General features: G+C 37.7%; 1 protein-coding gene across 1 annotated transcript; it reads right to left on the bottom strand.

The window, feature by feature from the left end:
- Window positions 1–966: 966 nt before the first annotated feature.
- Window positions 967–20,437, bottom strand: LOC140008913 (nuclear pore complex protein NUP214-like). The gene is made up of 17 exons (XM_072055483.1): window positions 19,918–20,437; window positions 19,545–19,753; window positions 18,464–18,632; window positions 18,094–18,210; window positions 17,526–17,650; window positions 14,958–15,070; window positions 12,776–12,915; window positions 10,576–10,738; window positions 9,469–10,465; window positions 8,889–9,041; window positions 8,010–8,067; window positions 6,045–6,178; window positions 5,847–5,971; window positions 5,279–5,624; window positions 3,343–3,544; window positions 1,403–3,238; window positions 967–1,318 (listed from the first exon to the last, which is right to left on the bottom strand). The coding sequence occupies exons 1-17, from the start codon at window positions 20,147–20,149 to the stop codon at window positions 1,206–1,208; spliced, it is 5,232 nt and encodes a 1,743-aa protein (XP_071911584.1). The 5' UTR covers window positions 20,150–20,437; the 3' UTR covers window positions 967–1,205.
- Window positions 20,438–22,238: the final 1,801 nt, after the last annotated feature.

Raw genomic sequence — 22,238 nt, 5'->3', positions numbered from 1 at the left:
AAGTAGACGATTCCGAATGATTATTTGTGATGACAAACCCCAACATTAAGGTCTTATTTGGCAAAGGAGTTTTTGATCTAGTTTGTCTCCCACTAATTTTTTTACAATTTTAATTACAATAATCTCAAAAAACTATTCAAAAATTTTAAATTACACATTTCAAAATACCCAAAATACATTAAAAAAATTCCCTTTATTCCTTTTTCTTCCACCACAGCCGCCGACCACCTCTTTTTTTTTTTTTTTTTTTCCTTTTTCTTCATTTCTCTTCTCCCTCTCTCTCTCCTTCTCCCCTCCCCTCTCTCCTGCCACCCTCCCCCTCCCTCTCTACCGGATTTGGTCTCGCAACCAGATAGTGCCAACCGGGCGGGGAGGGAGAGTGGGGGAGAGAGAGAGAGAGGAGAAGATGGAGAGAGAGAAAACAGCAAAAAAAATGATTCTATTGCTACTTGGTTCCGACAGGAAGGGAGAAGTGGCAGTGGAGGAAGAAGGGGAGGGGGAAGGGAGAAGAAGAAGAAGATAGGAAAGAAAAGAAAAAAGAAAGAAACAAAAAGAAAAAGAAAAGAAACAAAATTTTCCTACAACTTTTACAATAAAATTTTAAACGAATATCCAAAAAATTCTTTTGCCAAACAGGACCTAGGTACTGATGCTAGATTAATAGCCATAACTTTGTTCCACCTTTCTGCAGCCAAAGCTACAGCCAAGAAAATTTGAGGATCTCCACCTATCTATAATTAGAGCTGTCCAGGTTTCGGTGCGACGTCGAGATATTGATTTAGAACTTACGGTTATCACAGCTTTGCTTTTTCCTGTTAAGAGGAATGCCACTTAAAACACATTCCGAGAACTTTCTTCGTCTGAATTTTGATCGACTGCATGATTATTTAACATCTCAAACTTTGGATTGATCTCTATGCCTCGCTTTGGCTCTGAGTAAATAATTGACACCTTAAAACACTACCCTGAATATGCAAGACCTCTCCTTTTCAACCAAAGGGCCTCAACAATGATTAGTTACAACTCTCTTGCACAAACCGCAACCGCGCACACACACATTCATCAGCAGAGGCTGTTGCGAAAAGTAGGAGCAAAAGAAAATTAACCAATAATACTATATGCAACGCATCCCCATGTCACAGTATCTAAAATGAAAAAGCAGACACCGGCCAGAGAAACTGGACCTAGTACGACCTTTGTAACAGTTATTTTCTCATTTGCGTGAAGAGTTCAGACGGAGGTCTTCCAGCTCCAGAACTAGTAGCAAATGTAGAAAAGCCTCCACCGCCTTGGGTACTAAAAGCTCCAAACCCTCCACCTGAAAATTTTGCTTAAAAAAATCATAAAGGTCCTGGGAGAACCACGCAAACCAGTGAAAACTATATGTAGTTAGGTAACTTACTTGCAAAACCAGAACCAGCTGGGGCAGCTGCAGCAAATCCACCTCCAGCTGTAGCAGCAGCGGCAAACCCACCCCCACCCCCAGTCATTGCAGCAGCTGCAAATCCACCACCTGTGGCCAGACTAGCAAATCCACCGCCAGCTGAGGCAACGCTTGAAAAACCACCTCCAAAACCACCGGTGGACATGCCAGTTAAACCACTTGGAGGTGGAATACCACTTCTAGGTGGGCTAGCACCCAACTGTCTTGACTGTCCAAAGGCACCAAGCACCGATCCTAGAGCTTGCTGACCTGACCCAAATTGTCCTGGCTGGCCAAATCCACTTGCTGTAGCACCTTGACTGGTGTTTCCAGTATTAAATGCACTCGAGAAAGCACCAATATTTGCTGACTGAGATGGCTGGGAATATAATGGAGACTGGAAGTTAAAGGATGCGGGTCGGAACAACTCACCACTTGGAGTTGGCAATGTAAATGGTGAACTTGGCGAAGTTGCAGCTTTATGCAGCATTTCCCCACCAAATGGATTTGGTCTCCCGAGAGTTGAATTTGGAGTTGATCCGATACCAAACCCACCTAGATTTCCCAGTGCCAGTTCAGTTGTCAGACTACCCTCAGGGGCTTCCTCCTCCATCTCATCCTCATCACTAACAGCAGAACTCCCATTTTTCCCATCATTTGGCATCCCAGAAACTGTGGCAGCTGGTGAATTTGTTGTGGAGGGCCAAGGCTGTTGAAGTTTACCATATGGTGCCATTTCTGTGGTAGCATCTGACATGCTACTGATACTGGGCTGATTCTCAGATTTTAAACTGGGAGACAATTCAGTAACTGGTGTTGATTGTGTGGTACGTTCAGTACCAAAATTGGATGTGTCATTAGCAAGCCCAAGCTGAGAAACTGAAACCGGTAATTCAAAAGCTTCTCCTATTGCTGAACTAGAATTGGATAGCCTAGTTCCCTTAGTGGAATCTCCATCTCTTTTTGAACCAAATACAGAAACAAGAGGCTGAGATCCAGTTTCTAGAGTACCAGCATTCCCATTTTTAAAAAGCAGGGTAGTAGATGAAAATCCGTCCAGTTTTGGAATTGAAAAAGGCAGGGAAGATGCGGATGTTAGAGAGGAAGAAACTATAAGGTTAGATGCGTTCTGATGTGTTTCGGTTCTGAATTCAGATGGTGAAAATTTACCAGATAACATGGCAGATGATGAGGTAGCTGCGCTTGCTTTAGACAATGAAGATGAGGTTGTTGATGATAAGTTAACTTGAGGAGTCAAACTTGCAGGAGAAAGCAATGTTGTTTCACCAGGACTACTTTTGCTTTTTGCAATTTCAGTGTCTACACTCTTTTGAGAGAAACTGGGGGATAAAGCAATGGGCTCTGCTGGGGATACTGAACCTTTATAACTGCTATTGGAATCAGATAGTGAGCTTTTGGTGGTGGTTAAAGTATTTTTCACTTCTTTTCTTGGAACTTCATTGTTAGGAATCTCAACATCATTCTTACTTGATGTCATAGACACACCAGGAAGCCTCTCAGGGATGGATGGAGCATCAAAGCAGGGTAATTTAGACTGCTGAATGCATCTAGAATCACTTCCTGACAGTGACTCTGAAGTTCTAACCAATGGTAAGCCACTTTTAGATTTCCACAATGAAGTATGATTTTCCCTTGTACCATTTAGATTTGCAGAAGCTGTTGATGCAGACAGTTGCCACACTGCAGGCGAACCTTCTCTTGATACTTGCTTTGCAGGGTCTGCAAGAGCATCAGCTGACTGAGATGGAGCCATGGAATATTCAATAGATTGCTTTACGTGTTTTTCAGCAACAACTGCAAAAATTTGGTCCAAGAAAAGCCATCACTAATTGAATTGAATAACTGAAACTGAAAAAATGCTGCTGAGAAAATTCTTTTCAATCATCTAAGGTTCATACTTGGGCTTTTGGATTGGAGGGTGGATGTTGCAGAGCTATCAGAAAGTATTGAATGAGCAGCTGCGGATCCCTTTGGTGGACGTAGTTTGAGATGTTTCTCTTCCGCTTTACTGGGCAATCTATTTGTACTACTATTTTCATGTTCTCCTTGCACGATTATCCTTTTCAGAGTTGTTTTTGGAGCCTCGGAGCTAGACCATTTCTGCATTAGCCCATGCAAATTGGTGGGACTCAGGCACACTGAATAAACAGATAAACCCAGAAAGAGCCTTTCATACACATTTCTTCACAATATGTTTTCTAGTCTCGGAGGAGCATTTGATAAAAGCATTAGCTCCTCTTAATGTTCCAGATTACTTCACATAGATGTGTCTGCCTCCACCTATGTTGGCTATCATCTAATTTACATACACATGGAAACAGTGTATTGGAAAGTTTAGTTGCTGCCAGTGCAAAAGGGAAAAAACCGGAAGAAGAATGCAAACTCTAACTCTGCAATGCCAGTCAACCCGCTGGCTGTTGCTGCCTACTAAGCTATCATATCAACCTACCTTTTTCATGTTTTTTAGTAGCTCCAATCCTTTAAACTACACTGTATTGCTTCTCTGGTTGTTTATATTGAACATAGCACAATAGCACATTCAAAAATTCCTCCACATTCAGAACAGTTCACAAGAAATTGGAGCTGTAGTATACTCAAGTGCAATATTTCTACTAGAAAGAAACCAAAAATAGAATGATCCACTGGCATTGACGCCCTACAGCTCTCAATCTCTCTCTATTGGATAGTGAAAATAGAGAGGGAAAATATAATGCATGAAATAGCTGCCGATCTCCTCAAAGAAGCATGACAGCATACATACCTTGCATGAATGAAATTCACAATGAACACAAGAGGAAGGAGATTGATTATGGCCCATTGTCAGCAACAAGACATTTGGGTAAAGTAAATGCATGATTGAATTTAGGACAGTGTTTTGGACCTTTTACTCTGCTATGTAAGATTGAAAACAAAAGCAGTGAAGAAATTCAGACGTACAAATAGTTTGACTAAAAATAAAAAAAAATGGTGTCAAATTCAATAAAGATATGCACTCTCTTCGCAGATCTATAACCAAGGCATCAGAATAAAGCATCAGCTGGTATCCTCAGATACCCAAAATGCATTATTTACAAGGATCGTGAGTAAACAACAATTGTTACATATACCTAAATAAATATGTTCTCAATTACTACACTCCTATTGCCTAGCCAGACAGACAAATATATGCAAATGCACACTGGCACAAGGACATTTGATAAAGAACACTACTATGTTATTGCAAAGTAAGTGGTTGGCAGCAATATAACAAGTACTGTGAGAGCTAAAAATTTTGCAAACGATGCAGCAGAAAACTCCATATAAATTGTTAGCACATGAGTAAATACACAATACTACTAATAATAAAAGCCAATATACTGTGCATTTAAAAACCAGTTTGTGAACTTCAGCTTTTTAGAGGCCAGCTTTCAACTCCAAATACACTTCTGAATTCCCAATTCCTTCAACCATTGCATATGCATGTTAAACTAACTTCAGGCCATATGGATAGAGCTCCTACTCAGGTAAATTACCCATACTACAACAACTATTTGTGAGATTGAGGTGGTAAAGAGCACAAATTTGTAAAAAATTCCTTTTCTTCCCTAAATGATATACAGAATGTTGAAACAGAAACTCAATTCTTCCACTATGCACATCTTCACGTCACATTTTACCTTTCATACTGCACATCGTTCTTACTGTCCATGTCACCACACTTACTACCACCTTCTATCGAAAAAAAAAAAAAAAAGCAAACGAAAAGGAGAGCCTCAAGACAAAAGTGGAAGAAACATATCAGCAGGGCCCTGCAAGCATTATGCTCAGACACATCCAAAGGCACAAGGTTATTACCTGGTCCAATGAGTCTCGACGCCGCCTCAAACTTTCTGATTCAGAAGCCTTCACAGGAGTATATTGATTTCTACAAGACAGTTCCTTAGCAGAGACAGAAGAACATGACGTTTTCAGAAGTTGCTTTGTTAGGGTGTCTGATGCCTTTTGGTTACTTGGAGAGTTGTAAGAGGCACCATCATATGTAAGCCCAAGTGTTTCAAACAGCTCCCTTCTTAGATTCTGTTTTTTAGCTGGGCACTGCACATTAAGTGCAGCCATCTGTTTCCGGAGGCATTCTGAGAGCTTCTCTGCAGCAGCTAACTGTGCACCCATTGTATTCTGTAAGCTATAAAAAGACTGTTGCCTGCAGCACCGAACAATTTGACATTATAGATCACTCTATCTTCAATAACAAATCCATGGTAATCACTACTACAACTAAACAGTTAAATTACCAGAGGTTGGCTTCCACATAACAAACTTTCATGTGGCACAGTTGGGAGTTTGCATGAACAGTATAAGCAGAAACAAAAAGGAACAAATTACTCTGGCTTAAAAAAAAAAAAATTATAGCCATTCAGAATACCTTGATTTCCCATGACTCCTTTGAATAGCCCTTGGATTTGTTTGAGCTACTTCACTTTTACCAAACCTATTAAACTCGATGGTATTGAAATGTCTTTCCAGTTCAACCAGCTGACTGGTTAAATCCTGAAAATAGAAATAAAATCCAGGTAACTTGCAAGAGTAAAAGAGAGAATTCATGAACCCAATAGGTGCTAACCTGATCAACTTCTATTATATGCTTTCTCTTCAACTCCAATTCAGAACTCAGCTTCTGACAATTCCAAAGATCCCAATACCATTTATCAGTAGCTTGCTGGAAAATGCCCTGCATACATATTCTCTTTGCCGAAACTGAAATATCATCGCAAAAACTGTCTCAATAAGACTGCATCAAATGATGATGAGGAACTGATAACAGATATTGCTCAAACATCAGGAGTGCTTAGCTCTGTGAACATGGACATTCAAGGGCACTTAAAGTAGTTAAGGTTTGGTAGATACCAAGAAAATAGTAAAATGTTTCTTTCTGCATTTTAGGGTCTGAAAGCTGACGTCTGAAAACTGAAAACTGAAAATTAAGTGTCGAACTCTTGATTTGCTGAGCTCATAAAAGTCATGTGATTGATAATCAGCTGATTTTGAGCACTGAACTGAAATATTCTAATTTTATGTGTATCATATAGTTTAATAGCAATACTTATGTTTTATTTTCCTATGAAATTAGTTTTTTAAGTATCACCTTTTAACATTGATAAACTACTAAGATGGAAAGTGTGCTTGTGTATGTGTGAGAGAGTGCGTTTTGTGCAATACTCCATGTTTGAGCAAAGAAAGATGTAGTTCTTGTGTTTGTACAAGAGAGATTATGTTTTAAGTGTGTGTTAGTGAAAAATATGTATTTCTGTGCAAGAGAGGGAGAGGGAGAGAGAGACAAATAGCGAAAGAGAGAGAGAGAGAGAGAGAGAGAGAGATGTGTATGTTTGAAACTGTGTGTGTATATGTATGTAAAGTGTGTACATGAAAGTGTAAGTTTATAAAAATTCAACAAATTAAGTTATAAAACTTTCACTCAAAATTTTGTACACAAACTAAGTGGCTCTCAATGTACTCAGAGATAGGAGAATTCTGTAACCAAACAAACTTAATAGTATAAGCACTTGATTCGTCAAGTACTTCATGGGGTTATCAAACACCCAAGTTTACGAGGTACCTGATGGACTGGGAAATTGATGAGATGCAAAAAATTAATGCAGTGCAGTTTCCTGACTTCGTAATTTATTCTACTAATCATAAAACATGTTCTTTTCTCAGTCAAAAGAGAGAACAAAAACATTGTGAGTGCAAATGTGAAGCTGGAGTTGGCACTCTTGTAGGGGTATAAGTGCTGTTCTGAGGGAGCAATCAGAAAGAGAAGTTTCTAGTGAAGACCGCTAGTATATAATGAGGAAACAAAATCAAGGCCCATTCCTTAGAAGCAGAGCTGCAAGATGTTGAACCTAAATACCGTTATACATAAAAAGGAGCACATGAATCTGAACAAGAGGAGGAAAGTATAGGTAAACTATCCCATCTCTAACATTGCAACTCAAAGCCCTTTATCTCCATCCTATCATTCTTTAATTGTCCGACTTCCAACATCCATTACTGAATCTACATGTCCATCCTGGTCGGGAACCTTGTACCCATTGTCTTAGAAAAAACTGTTATAGGTCATTGATTGGTGTATACAGCAACCCTCTTTGATCTTGTACCATAACTATTGATATAGGAAAGTTACCCAAATCAGTTAGAATGAGATTTCCTTCCTAGTCCGTTGAAAAATACATCAGAAACAGTAGTTGTCCAATGCAAGTTGTGCCTGGAGTATCTTAGTTTCAATAAATTGGATGGTTCATTAAACAATCAAGTTGTATGCAAAATATTCAAAAAGGAATAGGGTTGCTGAGGAGTTTGCATCCCAAAGGAAGGTAACAATCAACTCAAAAGCAACATGGGTGGTACTTTGTCTTTCAACTCATTTGACAAAGACAAGAAAAATGTCCGGGTAACATGATATAAATGACACAGATAATCCAAGATTGATCAGAAACTTACTATAAACCGATGGATGAGAGTTTGACTCATGGGTTAACAGCAATTTCCAAGTTCTCAATTATAGCAACAGTATAAAATCAAAATATACCTTGCACTGTTTTATCCAGGAGCAGCTGGATCTCCCTCAATCGCTCTTCCAGTACTCCCTAGAAAGAATATGAAAATGGAGATTTATTCCAGGGTACATGTGGTAAAAGGAACCAGCAAACCAAAGCTTTCAACGTTTTAATGGTCAATAATGTAAAGAATGCACTAAAGACCAGAGTAAGCACTGCTGCTAAAAGATAACAAAGCAAGAATGAGATAGTTCCCTCTCCCCACTTTCCCTCATTCGAAAAGTTATTTAATAAAAATTACCTTTAGATAAGAACATGAAGTGTTTGCATGATATGCTATTTCATGAATCAAAATAACATCACCCTAGATGCACATTTTTAAAGGAATAAATAAGATCTAGGAAGCCCATATATTAAAAACAATCTTTAAAATTAGGACCCAAATATTGGTCGTAGCATTCTCCTGGGCAGAGAACACCACTAGACCTTAAAAATTCACAAAAACTCAAAAGAAAAGATATAAAAATGTCAAGTTCTCATAAAATGCCAAGTCAGCTCACTGAAACAAACCAAATGAAGGGCTTCGATAAGGCAAGTACATGAAAGCATAGCATCTTCTTTCAATATTGAACCATACCTCCTCCAGTTCACCTCCAAGGTATACTACTATCCTTAAATCTACATGTCAATGTACCACATCCATCTGACACCAATACTTCAATTAAAAAAATTTTTAAATCAAGGCAAGACTTTGGTAGGCCTAAATACAGCCAAGGAGCTGTAAGATAAAGACGCTTCATACAGCAAAAACGATAAGCTCGCCAAACAAGATGTGTGGATCCAGACAAGTGCATAGGTATACAAAATAGAGAGAGAGAGAGAGAGAGATGTGACCGATTACAAAGGCTTACCCTCCACATTCTGCATCTTTCTGAAATTGTCCATAAGCCTTCCTCCAATGCTACTACTGAGTCTTCCTGTGAAGTAGTTGAAGCATCTCTGAAACCGCCTGCTCCTCCAATAGCTTCTAGAAGGCTATCCATTTTTCTGGCCATTACTTCAACCTGTAGGACATTATACACTTAGATCTCCATTTACATGATAACTACAAAGCTGCAAGAGAAATTTTTCTATTTTTTCTTCAAGGACACAGAACAAAAAAAAATGTCCAATTAGGATTTAGTATTAGACTAAAGCACTTTCCTAATACATGAGAATAATTTGACAGCACTTGGAGTCTAAACCGTATGGTCAATGTGAATAATTTTAAACCATCAGAAAACAAGCGTAAAAGCACTTATGCGAGCCATCCCTCTGCCCGTTATCTAGGGTGTTCATGCATTTCGTGAAGCATAATTTTGAAAGTTTTCAAACCATTCCAAGAAAAGTATGTGACTATAAATATGAATCATCTTACAACAGAAAAGGTGTGCAAGAACCTTTGCAAAAAGGAAAAAGGAAAACTATGCAGTATTTAATAAAAAGATTTACATTGCAGATCTGTTTTGATAACTTTTGCTCATTATTGGGCCATTGGGAGGAAGCAGACAAATGTTCTTCATAGATTCGAGGCACCGAAGACAATCCTGAAGCAAAGCTTTCCTGCAAAATAACTTGTGAGTTGCCAAAGGCAGATACCGAGCCTATATCTCCCATCTTGGCCATAGGTCTCTGTCCTGAAGAATCTATTGTAACTGCAGGGGCAGCAGTCTCCTTTGACTTTGGAGGAGATTGAAATAGACATCCAGTAGAATGTAACGTGTTTCTATCTGGAATTCCGGGTGATTTCTTATCGATAATGCCAATAGATGATAATAATGACTTTTCATCAGAAGTTTCCAACAGAGTCGATTTAGCAATTGAGAAGGAAGGTGATGCAGTCCTTAGATCAGTTAGTACATAATTTTCTCGGAATTCCAGACTGCCAGATGCTTGTAGATTTTTGCTAATAGACTGGCTGGACAAATCAGTTGAAACCGAAAAGGAATTTACATGAGGTTTGGCTACAGAAAATGCTTCTGTCTTGCAGAAATCTCTATCCCTAATTCCAGGAGCCTCAAGGTGGCAAGTCTTGGAAGGCAAATCTTCTGATTTAGGACCTGGCTTTTCTGCTGATAAAAGCTCCTGGTTACCTCCATCTTGGTTTGGCATTGGAATAGTAAATGTCTCCTCATTGTCACCATTTAGTTTCTCAAAACTTATAGGAGGTTTCTGCTCCAGGTTGTCAAAACTACTTTGTTTATCAGGCTTTTTGCTCTCCCAGGATGCAGATAGTTTGCTGTTTCCTGTAACAACATCATCAACTGTATGAGGTTCAACCATCCCAGAATCATCAGGTTCCAAGCGAAGAGATACATGCTGCACATTTTGCTCCCTGACTTCCGAAGAAATCTCAGACAAGCCATGTTCTGGAAGCATGACGGCATAACCATCCTCTTTTCCATCTGAGTCAGCAATAACCTCAGGAGAACCCAAAGCACCTGTAGCACTACATGACAAATTGTTCAAATTCTTGAATGCCCCTTGGGAATATGGTAGGTATCAGCAGTAAATAAGTGGATGCCTCTTGGGAGATCACACAATATAAAATCAAGATACCTGAAAAAGTGGAATAGGGAAAGCTTCCCATCAATGGTGAGGCAAAGAAGAATGCAACAAGGAGAGAGTTCAGTCTCTGCTTCTCCAACAATGCATCTAATTTCATGATTCTGGGAAACCTTGTCAACATACGATGCCAAGATCAAATTATCATCACCATTCCCTGAAGCAAAATGATCAATGCTGTCAGACGAACCACTGTCAGGATGTTACAAACAAAAACACAAATATTTAAGTAAATAAATTTTCTGTCTTCCCTAACAATAATGGTTACTGACAAGTTTAATACAAAACTCCAAAAGTGTATATTTGTATTCACAGGAAACCATTTAGAACTCCACTTGCAAGGAGAAGTGGAGCTGGTCCTCTTTATTTTTCTTTGGATCATTTTATACTTCATTCTTCATTCTGTTGAGAAAGATAAGCCTTCGAACAAGAAAGACAGTCCCATAGTTACTCTTAGTACAGCTTGGTCTATAAATCTAGAATAGCTAGTTACCACTTGGAAACAGGGCTTCAATGGTTGCTATACTGCTCAAAATAAAATGAAACCCTTTCAAAACTTATACTCTCCCGCACAACCGTTTTACACCTTTGTCCATGAGATTTGACACTTGTCCACTTCTAAGCAAAACCAGTACAACACATGGGAAACTGAAGGAATTCAAACACTTAATGATCTCAAACAATCACAGGATCACAGTATGTGCTTGTTGAGGTCCCTGTTACAGAGAAGCCATCTTACAACCAATCTTGACCCTGGCTTTTCAAGCCTTAGAACCATCAGCCTCAGCCATCAAATAATCCTCACCAGCTGAAATACCAATTCCATCTTAAACTGTACTAACGTGATCTCATTCCCTTGTCTTAACTCTAAACGCCAGGACCATTTAACAAAAAAGAAATAATAGCCAAAGACTCATGGAACAACAGCAGTAAGAATTTAATACTAACAATAGTGATATGTTGGTAAGTACATGCATCAAAACATACATACAGTAGTGATCAGAATTTTTGAAAAATGCCATCATATCTTTCTATATATAAAGCAAGAGGAGGGGTTTGTGTTAAAATTCTGTGTCACTTTTTAGATTTTCCAATTTCACCCCTATAAAAAGTAAAAATTTACTAAGGATAACTACTTAAGTTAGTAACTTCTAATAAGTTCCACACCCAATAACTTCTATTCGTTTTTATTTATTTGTCAAAAAAAGTCATAACTTTTCTTTTTTTTTTGTGAAAAAAATAATAATTTCTATTGATTTTAATTAAAACAACATTCTTTCTTAATTTGCACCCCCTTTCTTCCGACTAGTGTATATAATGCAAAAGGAAAGCATCGGAAGACTCTTTCACTTTTTGTTGGTACTATAAATGAAATTAGAGCACCAACAACAGCGAATCAAAATAAAAAAGACACAGAAGATTGATTTTTCCTTTCCACAATACAATTGAAGATGCAGAATCAATTATTTGTATCTCTATATCAACCTCCTATGTAACATCTATATTATGCCAAGCAATTAGGCAAAGGGCTAATGGTAAGCAACTCAATAGGTATGGAACCTCTAATCCCAGACCCAAAAAAATTAAATTTACTTAGATCCAGATTTATTAGTTAATACAGTAAAATAAGAAAAATATTTCTAAACACAAGCAAACCTTATTAAGTATAATTACACTAAACTGGTTTTGCAGTGTTCTAGATTATATAGACCAGGCCTTAACCAGATCCATACTGCTCTTGCATGGTCTGGTCTCAGCAGGGTCTGGGTCCCCAACAATGAAGCCAAACCCACATATATGAGGACTCTGGGTAAAACCAGCCCATTCACATTTCCTAGATAAAGAGATATACACTGTAGCCTGAAACTATTAGATCCTTATAAATTTTAGCGCTTCTAAATACAACAAATTGTCACAGCATGAATGTTAAAATTTACTCTTACTCTCCCCTAGGTCTCCAAGAATGAAGTTCTGGCTAACTCAAATATCTACTTAGATGGCAAACAGAAATAAATGGGTTTGTTGTACATATACACGTCTGCAGAAAGATAAGAAACGCATAACCCATATATCAGCACAGGATACATGCATAGAAAAACTGAAAAAACAAATTCATACATGCAAATAGGAAGCAGGCAAAAAGTAAAGCGGAAAATCATGGCACAATTGTAATGTAAATGAGAAATTTGTGCACCTTGAGATTCAATGTATGCACGCCAAGCATCATTTAATAGCTCAACTATTGCAGGTTCATTTTTATTGCCATCTTGTGACCAATCAAGTATCACAATGTGTTGAGAGAGATTCTTCCTGTTAGCAATGAACGCAAGCTTCCTGGAAACAAAAACAAATAAAACTTGATCAGTAAGACCATCCAATGCCACCATCTAGATGCATCAAGCAATTCAGAAAGTAAAAGTCAATAATACAGTTGCCACAAGTTTGATTTAAAATATAAAATTAAATGAGTAACATGGGAAAGTCAATAATATAAAATAAAATAGTAAAAGTCAATACTAATTACTGAACTTTCTTTGGAAAGAATAGAATGCATGGGATGTCCAATGCCATGGAAGATTAAAATGACTGCATTAGTTAAAGAATATCATATCAATTACTACATAGAGGAAAAGAGAGGGGTTTTTCTCAACAGTTACAAAATTAGTGTGTATTAGTTCAGGCGTAAGGCTATATAACACATTTATCAGCAGCAAAACTTACAAACTCTGATAATAGATTGATTGGATGCAAACAGGCTTATCATCTATAAGTGGACAGCTACAAGCAAATATCATGAGCATTTTGGCAAAGGACAAGGATGCTAATGCGCTAAAAGTAAATTCTCTATCAGGAATAGAATTCATGTCAATTCCAAAAGAATAGACTGGATGCATTTGGTTCCCGATGTAGAAGAAATGAGAGGGACTTTCTCTTCAATGGATAAAAAATGAGAGTTTACTAATGGAAGCCAAAACTTGAACCTATATTGCGAGGCTTAACATGTTGTGCAAAGAGATCCTCTCCATATTCCTTCTGATAGACAGAAATTTATGAAGCCCTTAACTCCACTCCTGGTAACAATGCTCTGGGTCCAGATATATACAAAGTGCCAGTCTTATAGAAACCATGGGGTATAAGAATAAGATGAGGTGTTGACTGATGAGGTGATGATAGCGATGCATTAGTTTCAATACAACAACACAATTATAAAGAAAATGATCTTTGGTCATCCCAGTTATCAGATCCAGGCACTTGTTCCCAAATTAAATTACTAAATAACATTGGTTTGAGAATTTAGAAGGCATTTGTACTAGGCAGACAAAATTTTCAATGCTGCTCTTCCAGGAAAATAAACAGATGTTCGAAAGAGTGGTCTAATTGCTTCTGCGGCCATACAGCACTAAAAGAGCTTGGGCATTGCTTAAAATGCAGAAGTAGCATCCTAATCAAGCACCTGGCACCTAACTTCTTTTTTTGGCTTTGCAATCTTCAATGCCCCAGAAGCAATTGTGGGAAAGAGTGAACACATTCAAATATATGCTTTTGGTAAGGAGACAAGAAAAAATGACTAAAAAATTGTTTAATTGTCTGGATTTTTATGCATGTCGGTTAAGAGGAAGTCACATAACAGGAAATAATGGAAATCTAACAAGAAATGAAGCAAAAATAGTTGTATACCAAAGAGGTGCAGAGAAACAGTAAATAGCAAGTGTGGCTGCTAAGGACGATCAATCACTAATAGGTTATAGATACCTTTGCGTTGGTACGCTGAGAAGCCACCAAAATATTGGAATGATTTTGGGAAAAAACGAGTTTTGATTTGCAAAATCTCTTCGGTGGGATACATAATGCAACATTTCCTATTAAATATAATTACTTCTGGGACTTTATGATTACGGAAATGCAAGAATCAAATGATATTCTGGAGTAATTGCAAATAGTGAGCCCGCAATAATCTAGTATCTGACAGAAAGAAGAATGATAAAGAGTTAAGTAAGCAGAGAGCTACAACTGGCAATAACTCTATGAAAATACTATATAACACCTTCAATCCTGCTTCAAATGGACTTCCCTTGATAACAAATGTGGCAAGCTGGGATTTTTTAAATAAAAGATAAAAGTTAATGTCAATCACACTGCTTAAGAGAAGGCTGAAGAAATCACAAACCATTTCAATTCACATTCCCAACTGGCAAAACATTTCACGGAGCGATAAATTTCAAATCCATGGGTTACACAATACTGCAAAGCACTTATTCTCAGTTTGGAGTTTGTAAAGGTAACCAGGACAAAAACACAAACAGCCATAGCATGTACATCAAACCAAACTGATCAATAAGGGCGGAACCACTTGTAATGCAGTTAAAGGCACATACTGATGATCTAGATAACTCACGAACAGATTTGGTCCAGTCGCACCGGGCACAACGTTGTCCTGGTAATCTAGAAATGCATCACTGAATGACAGCACAACTGGCTTTGAACAGGCCTAAGCGACATAAAAGGAGATAACAGCATTCAAGATCAGTCGATGACACTAGAAACAATTAAAATACAATATTACAATTCAATGACTTCTATAGATTTTATATCACTAGAATTCAAAATCATGGAAACGCCAAACCACGTGATAATTGGAGAACATCTACAAGAAAGTTAAAATGCTTGTAAAACCTTTATCTACAAAGTCATATTTCAACCTAATGAAGATAAAACTTGTTACTTTTCTAAACTCCCAATACAGGGATAAAAGGCACAAGCTGTTAGAAATTTGAGAATTTTCCATCAAGCTTCCTCCAATCACTCTCAGATCTGAATTAAGTTCAGTGCGTATGCCAACACAGAATCCAATGCATAATGAGATGAACACCTTTTTTTCACTTATCACAAGAAAAATAAATCAAGCACTAACTTGATCAACTAGTCAAACTAGAAATATTAACCTCAATCACTATGGAACTTAAACAAGATACTTGAGCAAAATATTGGCAAGCATCAGATAGCCATCAAGGGTGGTTTTGAAACAGTAAAGAGACAGAGCACCCTAGATATTTTCCATTTCCCCACATGAACCCCTTTCACTTAATCGTCAGATGAAAGAAGAAGTAGACCTCAAGATGTTTGCACAAATCTCAACATCAATGTAACAGACACAGCCACAACTCAAAGACTGACTATCAAATCAATGACCAACTTGGTAAGACCATTTAGGAGCCATGCTGCATAAAAAGGAGTATGTATTAAGGTGATATCACAAACTTGCAGAGTGGGGAGGAAGTGAATATGCAGATTAAACTGCTCACTGGTCTTTGACATGAGGAGATTCAGCCTCATACTATATTGTACGAAGCCTCAATTAGAGAGAAACTTCTTCTTAGAATTGGGACATGGCATGATTCCCAGTCTAATTGTTTGTGCTCACATGTTACAGAAACAAAAGCAACCCCATCACATGTAAATCTACTCACCCAAATGTAACTCCAAATGAAATTCTTGCAATAGTTGCATAAATATTGATTGTCCCCCCTCCCGCTTTTCATTTTCACCATCTTTAATTACCAGATTCTTCATACCTCCTCTTTTTATTTATTATGGCTTTTTTTCAAGATTCAAGAATGGAAGACTATAAGATATCTTGATTCAAATTTAAATAGAACTGAAACGAAACATACTAACCTAATCATCCTTTGAAGACAATGAAAAGGCTAGATGAGTAAATGAAAAGTCAAAACAAATTACTTCATAGAAAAGAGGAAATAGACATTCTGGTGTCGCATGATACTCATCCAAGTTCATGAAATATGGACACACCTGTAACAAACTATCATTGTTGTACTTATTTGCATTTTCTTTTCCCAGCTTACTCATAGTGATTATAAATGTTATGCTTTCAAAATAATGCCAAACCGATGACATGAGATGATCTCTCACCATATGCTTGAAATAATCAGTCATACGAATGACCTCCCAAAAGTGTGTGATGTATCTTGAATAACTCATCAGACATATCTTCTTTTCAGTCTCAGAAAGATAAATCGTCCTCCGCTACTTATGAACCATACTTCATAAACTTGAGGAGAATTTCATAATCATGGTTCAGTTTCTGCATTAAAATATATTCACCACGTTTTCAAAATAACTATCCTCTATCAGATTAATGGCCTCTTAAAAACAAAGCACAAGGCTTTGGAAAAAATTATAGGTGATGGCAATCCACGTCTCAAAAAGTTAAAAGAATTAATCCCCAAATTAATAAATCAATGGCTCAAGACGAGACACTCCAATGGTACAACACAAAGCACCATTACAGAATAAATGAAGAACAACTAACCACCCAAAGTTGAACCTACACTCTGTGTTGTCAGGGAACAGCCAATGTAACCAAAATACCATGCACATACACTTGGCATCAAAGGAACTCTAATAATAGATATTGGGCTTAAGGTAGATGAAACAAGACTGCTGTTAGCAAGACATTAAAGACGAAGGCAAGTTTGACAATAGAAATTAATATCTCAGGACCCAGTGACCTAGGGAAGATTTGATGGTAGATCCTGACTCTAATAGGATACAAGATCTTACAAGCTTTTAGGGATTATATGCACCTTTGGGTATGAAGAGAAGAAAATTTACTTCTTGTAGTCCCTCTGAATGATAAAGCAGCTAATTAACAACAGCACCTAACAATGTTAACAAGGTAAAAGTATCTTCCATATGTCGAGTATGGCACTTTGAATCCATTTTATTTTACCAAAATGATAGAAACCAGTTATGACAAATATAAAGTTTGGGACCACAAGTTAGTAAAAATGAGAAAGAGTAAAAAAGGCACAGCTCACAACCCAAGCAACAATTTGTACTAAAATGTGCATCAACAAGAAAATATCCACAAAATAAGAGCATAAGAAAAGTTCAAGTCAACTGTATGGAAATTGTTTACTGACATCTGTAATTTCCAAGCTCTGGGTCGCGATGACTTGAATAAAGTAACTTCCCTGCTCAGACTCATCACCTCCTTCCAAGCATCCTAAAACGATACTATCTGTACGAAGCCATCTGATAGAATCCACTGATAGGAAAATATCCAGCAAAAGGAGATAATAGAGATATAGATTAGTTTTGCATTCTTCCAACCCTAAATCAGCAAATTTATCTCCTACTATTGCACATAAACATAAACATGTAAGACGCCACTAACTGCAGTAACTGACTAAATTTGTTAAAATGTTTTTCATGCCAGATCAAGTAATGTCATGATAATACAAACCGAAGATCTTAACTAATGAATAGTTAAAAAAGCACATTCAAGAACAATCACCCAATGAAACACAAACTATTAGTTCATCGATATTAAAAGCCAAACCTTAGTATTGAAAAGGTCAATGACTCAAAAATATTGAACTGACAATGAATAAGACTCCAAAGTATAGATCTGCTTAGCCTTGCTGATTGTCTAGTATATCTTCTACATTAATCAAGTCAGTTAAGACAGAATAAAGTTATACAAAGTACCTATAATCGATGTGGAAGATAGTGAAAAGCTGAGCTTTTCAGTGAACTGGGATGACATGATACCCAGAACATTCTTTCTTGCCACAGCCACAAAAGCACCGTCCGGGCTCCATTCCACTATGTCAGAAAACAAAGTCTTTATATAGATTGTAAAAGCAATAAATGGAGGGACTACTCCAACTCCAGAATTAAGATAGGTTTAGCAGACAACATAATATTCAATCTATTCATAGGAATAAAAAAGATGCCAAGGACCAAGAAAACAGCATAGTTTCTTCTGCAAATTAGCAGACATACTGAATCTTTGTGAGATCAAGCAATTATAAGTGGAATAGAAGATGAAAGGATACTCTGAAGAACAGAATCATACCAGCATCAACATTGTCCATCACATTCATAGGAGAACCTTGACCAATTCCCTGGTGTAACTTTCCATCACTTGATAGAACAACATAATTCTTTTCCGCTTTTCTAGCCCATTTCATGTCCTTGATGCAACTGAAGTCATCGAGGCAAACTGAAAAAGCTGGTTTTTGTTCCTGTTAAAGTGCATGTGTGATAGAGTGAGGGAGAGTTGAAACACCTCAAAACTCATGCTGTTAATCAGAGGGGAAAAAAATGAAGTTTCATATGGTAAAACTGCAAGTGATTTAACAGCTTAAAGAACTCACAGACCATATGATGCAGCCGACAAATAGTAAAAGAAGCAGGAACTCGAGCAGAGGTATTAAGCTTCCCGAAATTTTAGCTATGGCAGGTACTCAGTTAATTTAAGCTTGTTCCGTGCAACTATATGACATAAGGAATAAAGAGACGAAGCAACAAAGGTAGAAGTGGAAATGTGTGGAATATGAGCAAGCTGGGTCACACCATGGCAAAAGGTCCTTAAAAATCTATTATAAAAAAATTCAAAAGATATTTTAGTTTGGAAAAGGAAAAACGGGGATTGTGACAACCCCTTTTGCCATGTTTCAAAAGCAATTCACTCTTAAAGTGACGTCACTTGGTAAAATGAATTCTGCTGAAAGTGAGCCTAAATTCTCAGCAAACCTAAATTCCACTTAAACGAGAATTGTGAGCCCGCTAGGAATAAGGTTCTACAATTTTACCTACTTCACTTATTGCCCTCATAAACAAAGCTCCCATTACCCCTACACCATTGGAATTACCCCAATTTCCATCTTCCATCAAGTTCCCCTTGGTAAGAATTCTATTAGAAGCAAAAACTTTAAAGTTCATCTTCATGTGAAAAATCATGACGGAGGTCTAAGACTGTGCTTAGGTACATGATAAGAGCCACACACGGTTCACAAGTAACAAATAAATATATTTTTCATATATAATATCACGCACGAAGTGTGCAATGTGGTAGTATGCTACATCAAAAGCATTAAGACCGAAATAAGAACAATGCCATAATGACTATACAGAATGAATGCTACAGCTTTTACCTTATGAAGTAGAGCGCTAATGGAAAAGAAATGGAGTTGGTTTGCTACAGAAGCAGCGAGCAAGGAATCACCCGAAGACAGTGCCAATATGGAAACTCTTCCAATAGATAGGTTCAGGATGCTCAACTCGTCAATCGATTGGCTACTCCCGTTGTCTTTGATTTCCTCTGCCAAACCCATGACTTCCTTTGTCCTTGCTACATAAAAACCTAACCGACCACCCATATGAGAGAGAGAGAGAGAGAGAATCGTGATGAGTAAACATGCACCAAAAATTAAATAAGTAATTGCCAATACGAGTACTGGTCGACCAAAAAATAATACTAGTGAAAGAGCAATTGAAAAATAAAAGAAAATTAAAAAAAAAATAGACCATTAGAGTGCGCGATGAAGAGTAGGCGAAATCGTTCCGAGACAGCCAAAGGCTTCGACGGAGGATTATGGGAATCGTACAGGGAATCATCTTTTCCAGGAGGTTTAATCGGCACAGATTCTCCAACTTTCACGAAGCGGTAGTTTCTGGAGCCAATAGTGTCTCCTTCGATTTCTTGGTCCAACTGAATAGCTGGCTTTCCCGGACCTTCCGAATTCTTCTCCGTCGTCATCTCTAAAGCAGAAGACACTGGAGGTACGCCACCCTATCTCCACAGCTCCGAAGTAAATAAACGAATGATCCTCTCCTCTTGATGATGAGTAGCTTAGAGACTATTTTGGGGCTCTTATTTGAGTCTGGGTTGAAGACGGCGAAATTTTTGGGCGGGAATGTTCCCCAGAGAGCAGAGTATCACTTCCCAGATGACAAGCAAAATATGTACCCGCTGTGTTAAGAGAAATGGTGGCTCTGTTTGAATTCCCCGTTTTCTGGGCGGCGACGGTGGCGGGTGTCGGTGGGTGATAGTGTGTGAATTTTTAAAAAATATATTAAAAATTTTAAAAATACACTAAAATATATTTTTAAAATATCATCAAAAATATATACAATAAAAGTTTTTTATATATATTATTACAGTAAAATATTTTTAAAACAGCTAATTCAAACGGAACCGGTGTTTGTTTAGTATTTTCAATTTTACTTAGTGTCAGAATTTGTAATAAAACTTTTTAGGAGAGCAAATTGCGCGAAATGTCATTCAACTATTGCGAGGTGCCGGTTTTGATCACTAAATCTTTTTATTAGTCAAAAATATCACTAAACTAGTAAATATGTACCGTTTTGGTTACTCCGTGATTTTGTGTCGTTAGGAGAGACGAAAAACAACTTTTTGAGGGACAATTTCATCTGCACAGCTTTTGTGGAAAAAATTTCGTCTGGTAAATGAAGGGACAATATTGCAACTTTTGAGGGTGTTTTCTTCGTTTAGGAGGATCATTTCGACAAGTTGAAGGGAGAATTAGAAGTAGTGAGAAAATTTTTTCTGACTACAAGGAAATTGGAGAATTCCTTTAAAAGAATTGTATATTTTGTTCATGAAATAGGGGAGACTTTACTCTTCTTCTGAATTAGATCAGGCAACGTCCAGCTTCGACTCAATTTCGAAGATATTTTGTAAATTCTCTAAAACCTCCAAAACAAATGGAAGTTTTGAGACACCGCAACATGGGCATCTGTATTCCGTCGCTATTATCACCGTCACTGTTGCCGCTACTGATCACCAGAAAGCTCCCAAAACTCAATGCTATCAGCGGTAGCACCAACACCAGCAGTATCCCAAATAGCTTCTCCTCCGCCACCAATAAATGGGCCGAACGACTTTTCGCCGACTTCCAATTTCTCCTTTCCACCATCGTCACTGCCGACCATTCCGACAACAATTCTGCCACCGCCACTCTCACTCCTCCATTTACTATTCCTACATTGGCCCCGACCGAGCGCTCCGTAAAAATGCCCATTGATTTTTACAGGATTCTCGGCATTGAGGCTCATTTCCTCGGCGATGGAATCAGAAGAGCTTACGAAGCTAAGGTTTCCAGACCGCCCCATTATGGCTATAGCCAAGATGCTTTAGTCAGCCGAAGGATGATCCTTCAAGTTGCTTGTCAAACCCTAGCAAATGCTAGTTCTCAAAGAGAGTATAATCAAGGGCTTGCAGATGATGAATTTGGTACTATTATCACTCAAGTACCTTGGGATAAGGTGAACTTTCCCTTCATTTACCAGACGAAATTTTTCACACAAAAGTTGTTAGACGAAATTGCCTTTCAAAAAGTTATTTTCCGCCTCTCCTAATGGAATAAGATCACGGAGTGACCAAAACGGTATAGATTTACTAGTTCAGTGACATTTTTTGCTAATAAAAAGTTTAGTGATCAAAATCGGTATCTCGCAATAGTTTAATGATATTTCGCACAATTTGCTCAACTTTTTAGGATGGGTTAAACTTTTTCTTTTTATTTATTTCTTTTTCTTTTTCCTTTTCTTTTTTGTTCTCTTATTTTCTTCCACTCAACTACTTATTTTCATCATCGCTCCCTTCCTACTACTGGCTGCTGGTCTCGGCACCTCCATCGACGACCATTTTTGATAATACTCGTTTTTTCCTTTTTTTCTCTATCTTTCCCATGTCCTCTTCTCCTTCCTTTCTCTCTTTCCCTTACCCTCTCTCTTGCTACCTCTTTCTTTCACTTCTTCCCCATGTGTGATTTGGTTGTAGAGATGGTAAGAGCAAAAAGAGGAGAATGAGAGAGAAGAGGGGA

The sequence above is a fragment of the Coffea arabica genome, chromosome 1c (assembly GCF_036785885.1).
Source record: "Coffea arabica cultivar ET-39 chromosome 1c, Coffea Arabica ET-39 HiFi, whole genome shotgun sequence".
Lineage (NCBI taxonomy): Eukaryota > Viridiplantae > Streptophyta > Magnoliopsida > Gentianales > Rubiaceae > Coffea > Coffea arabica.
Note: the sequence above shows the minus strand (reverse complement) of the source record. Positions and strands in the feature narration are given on the sequence as shown.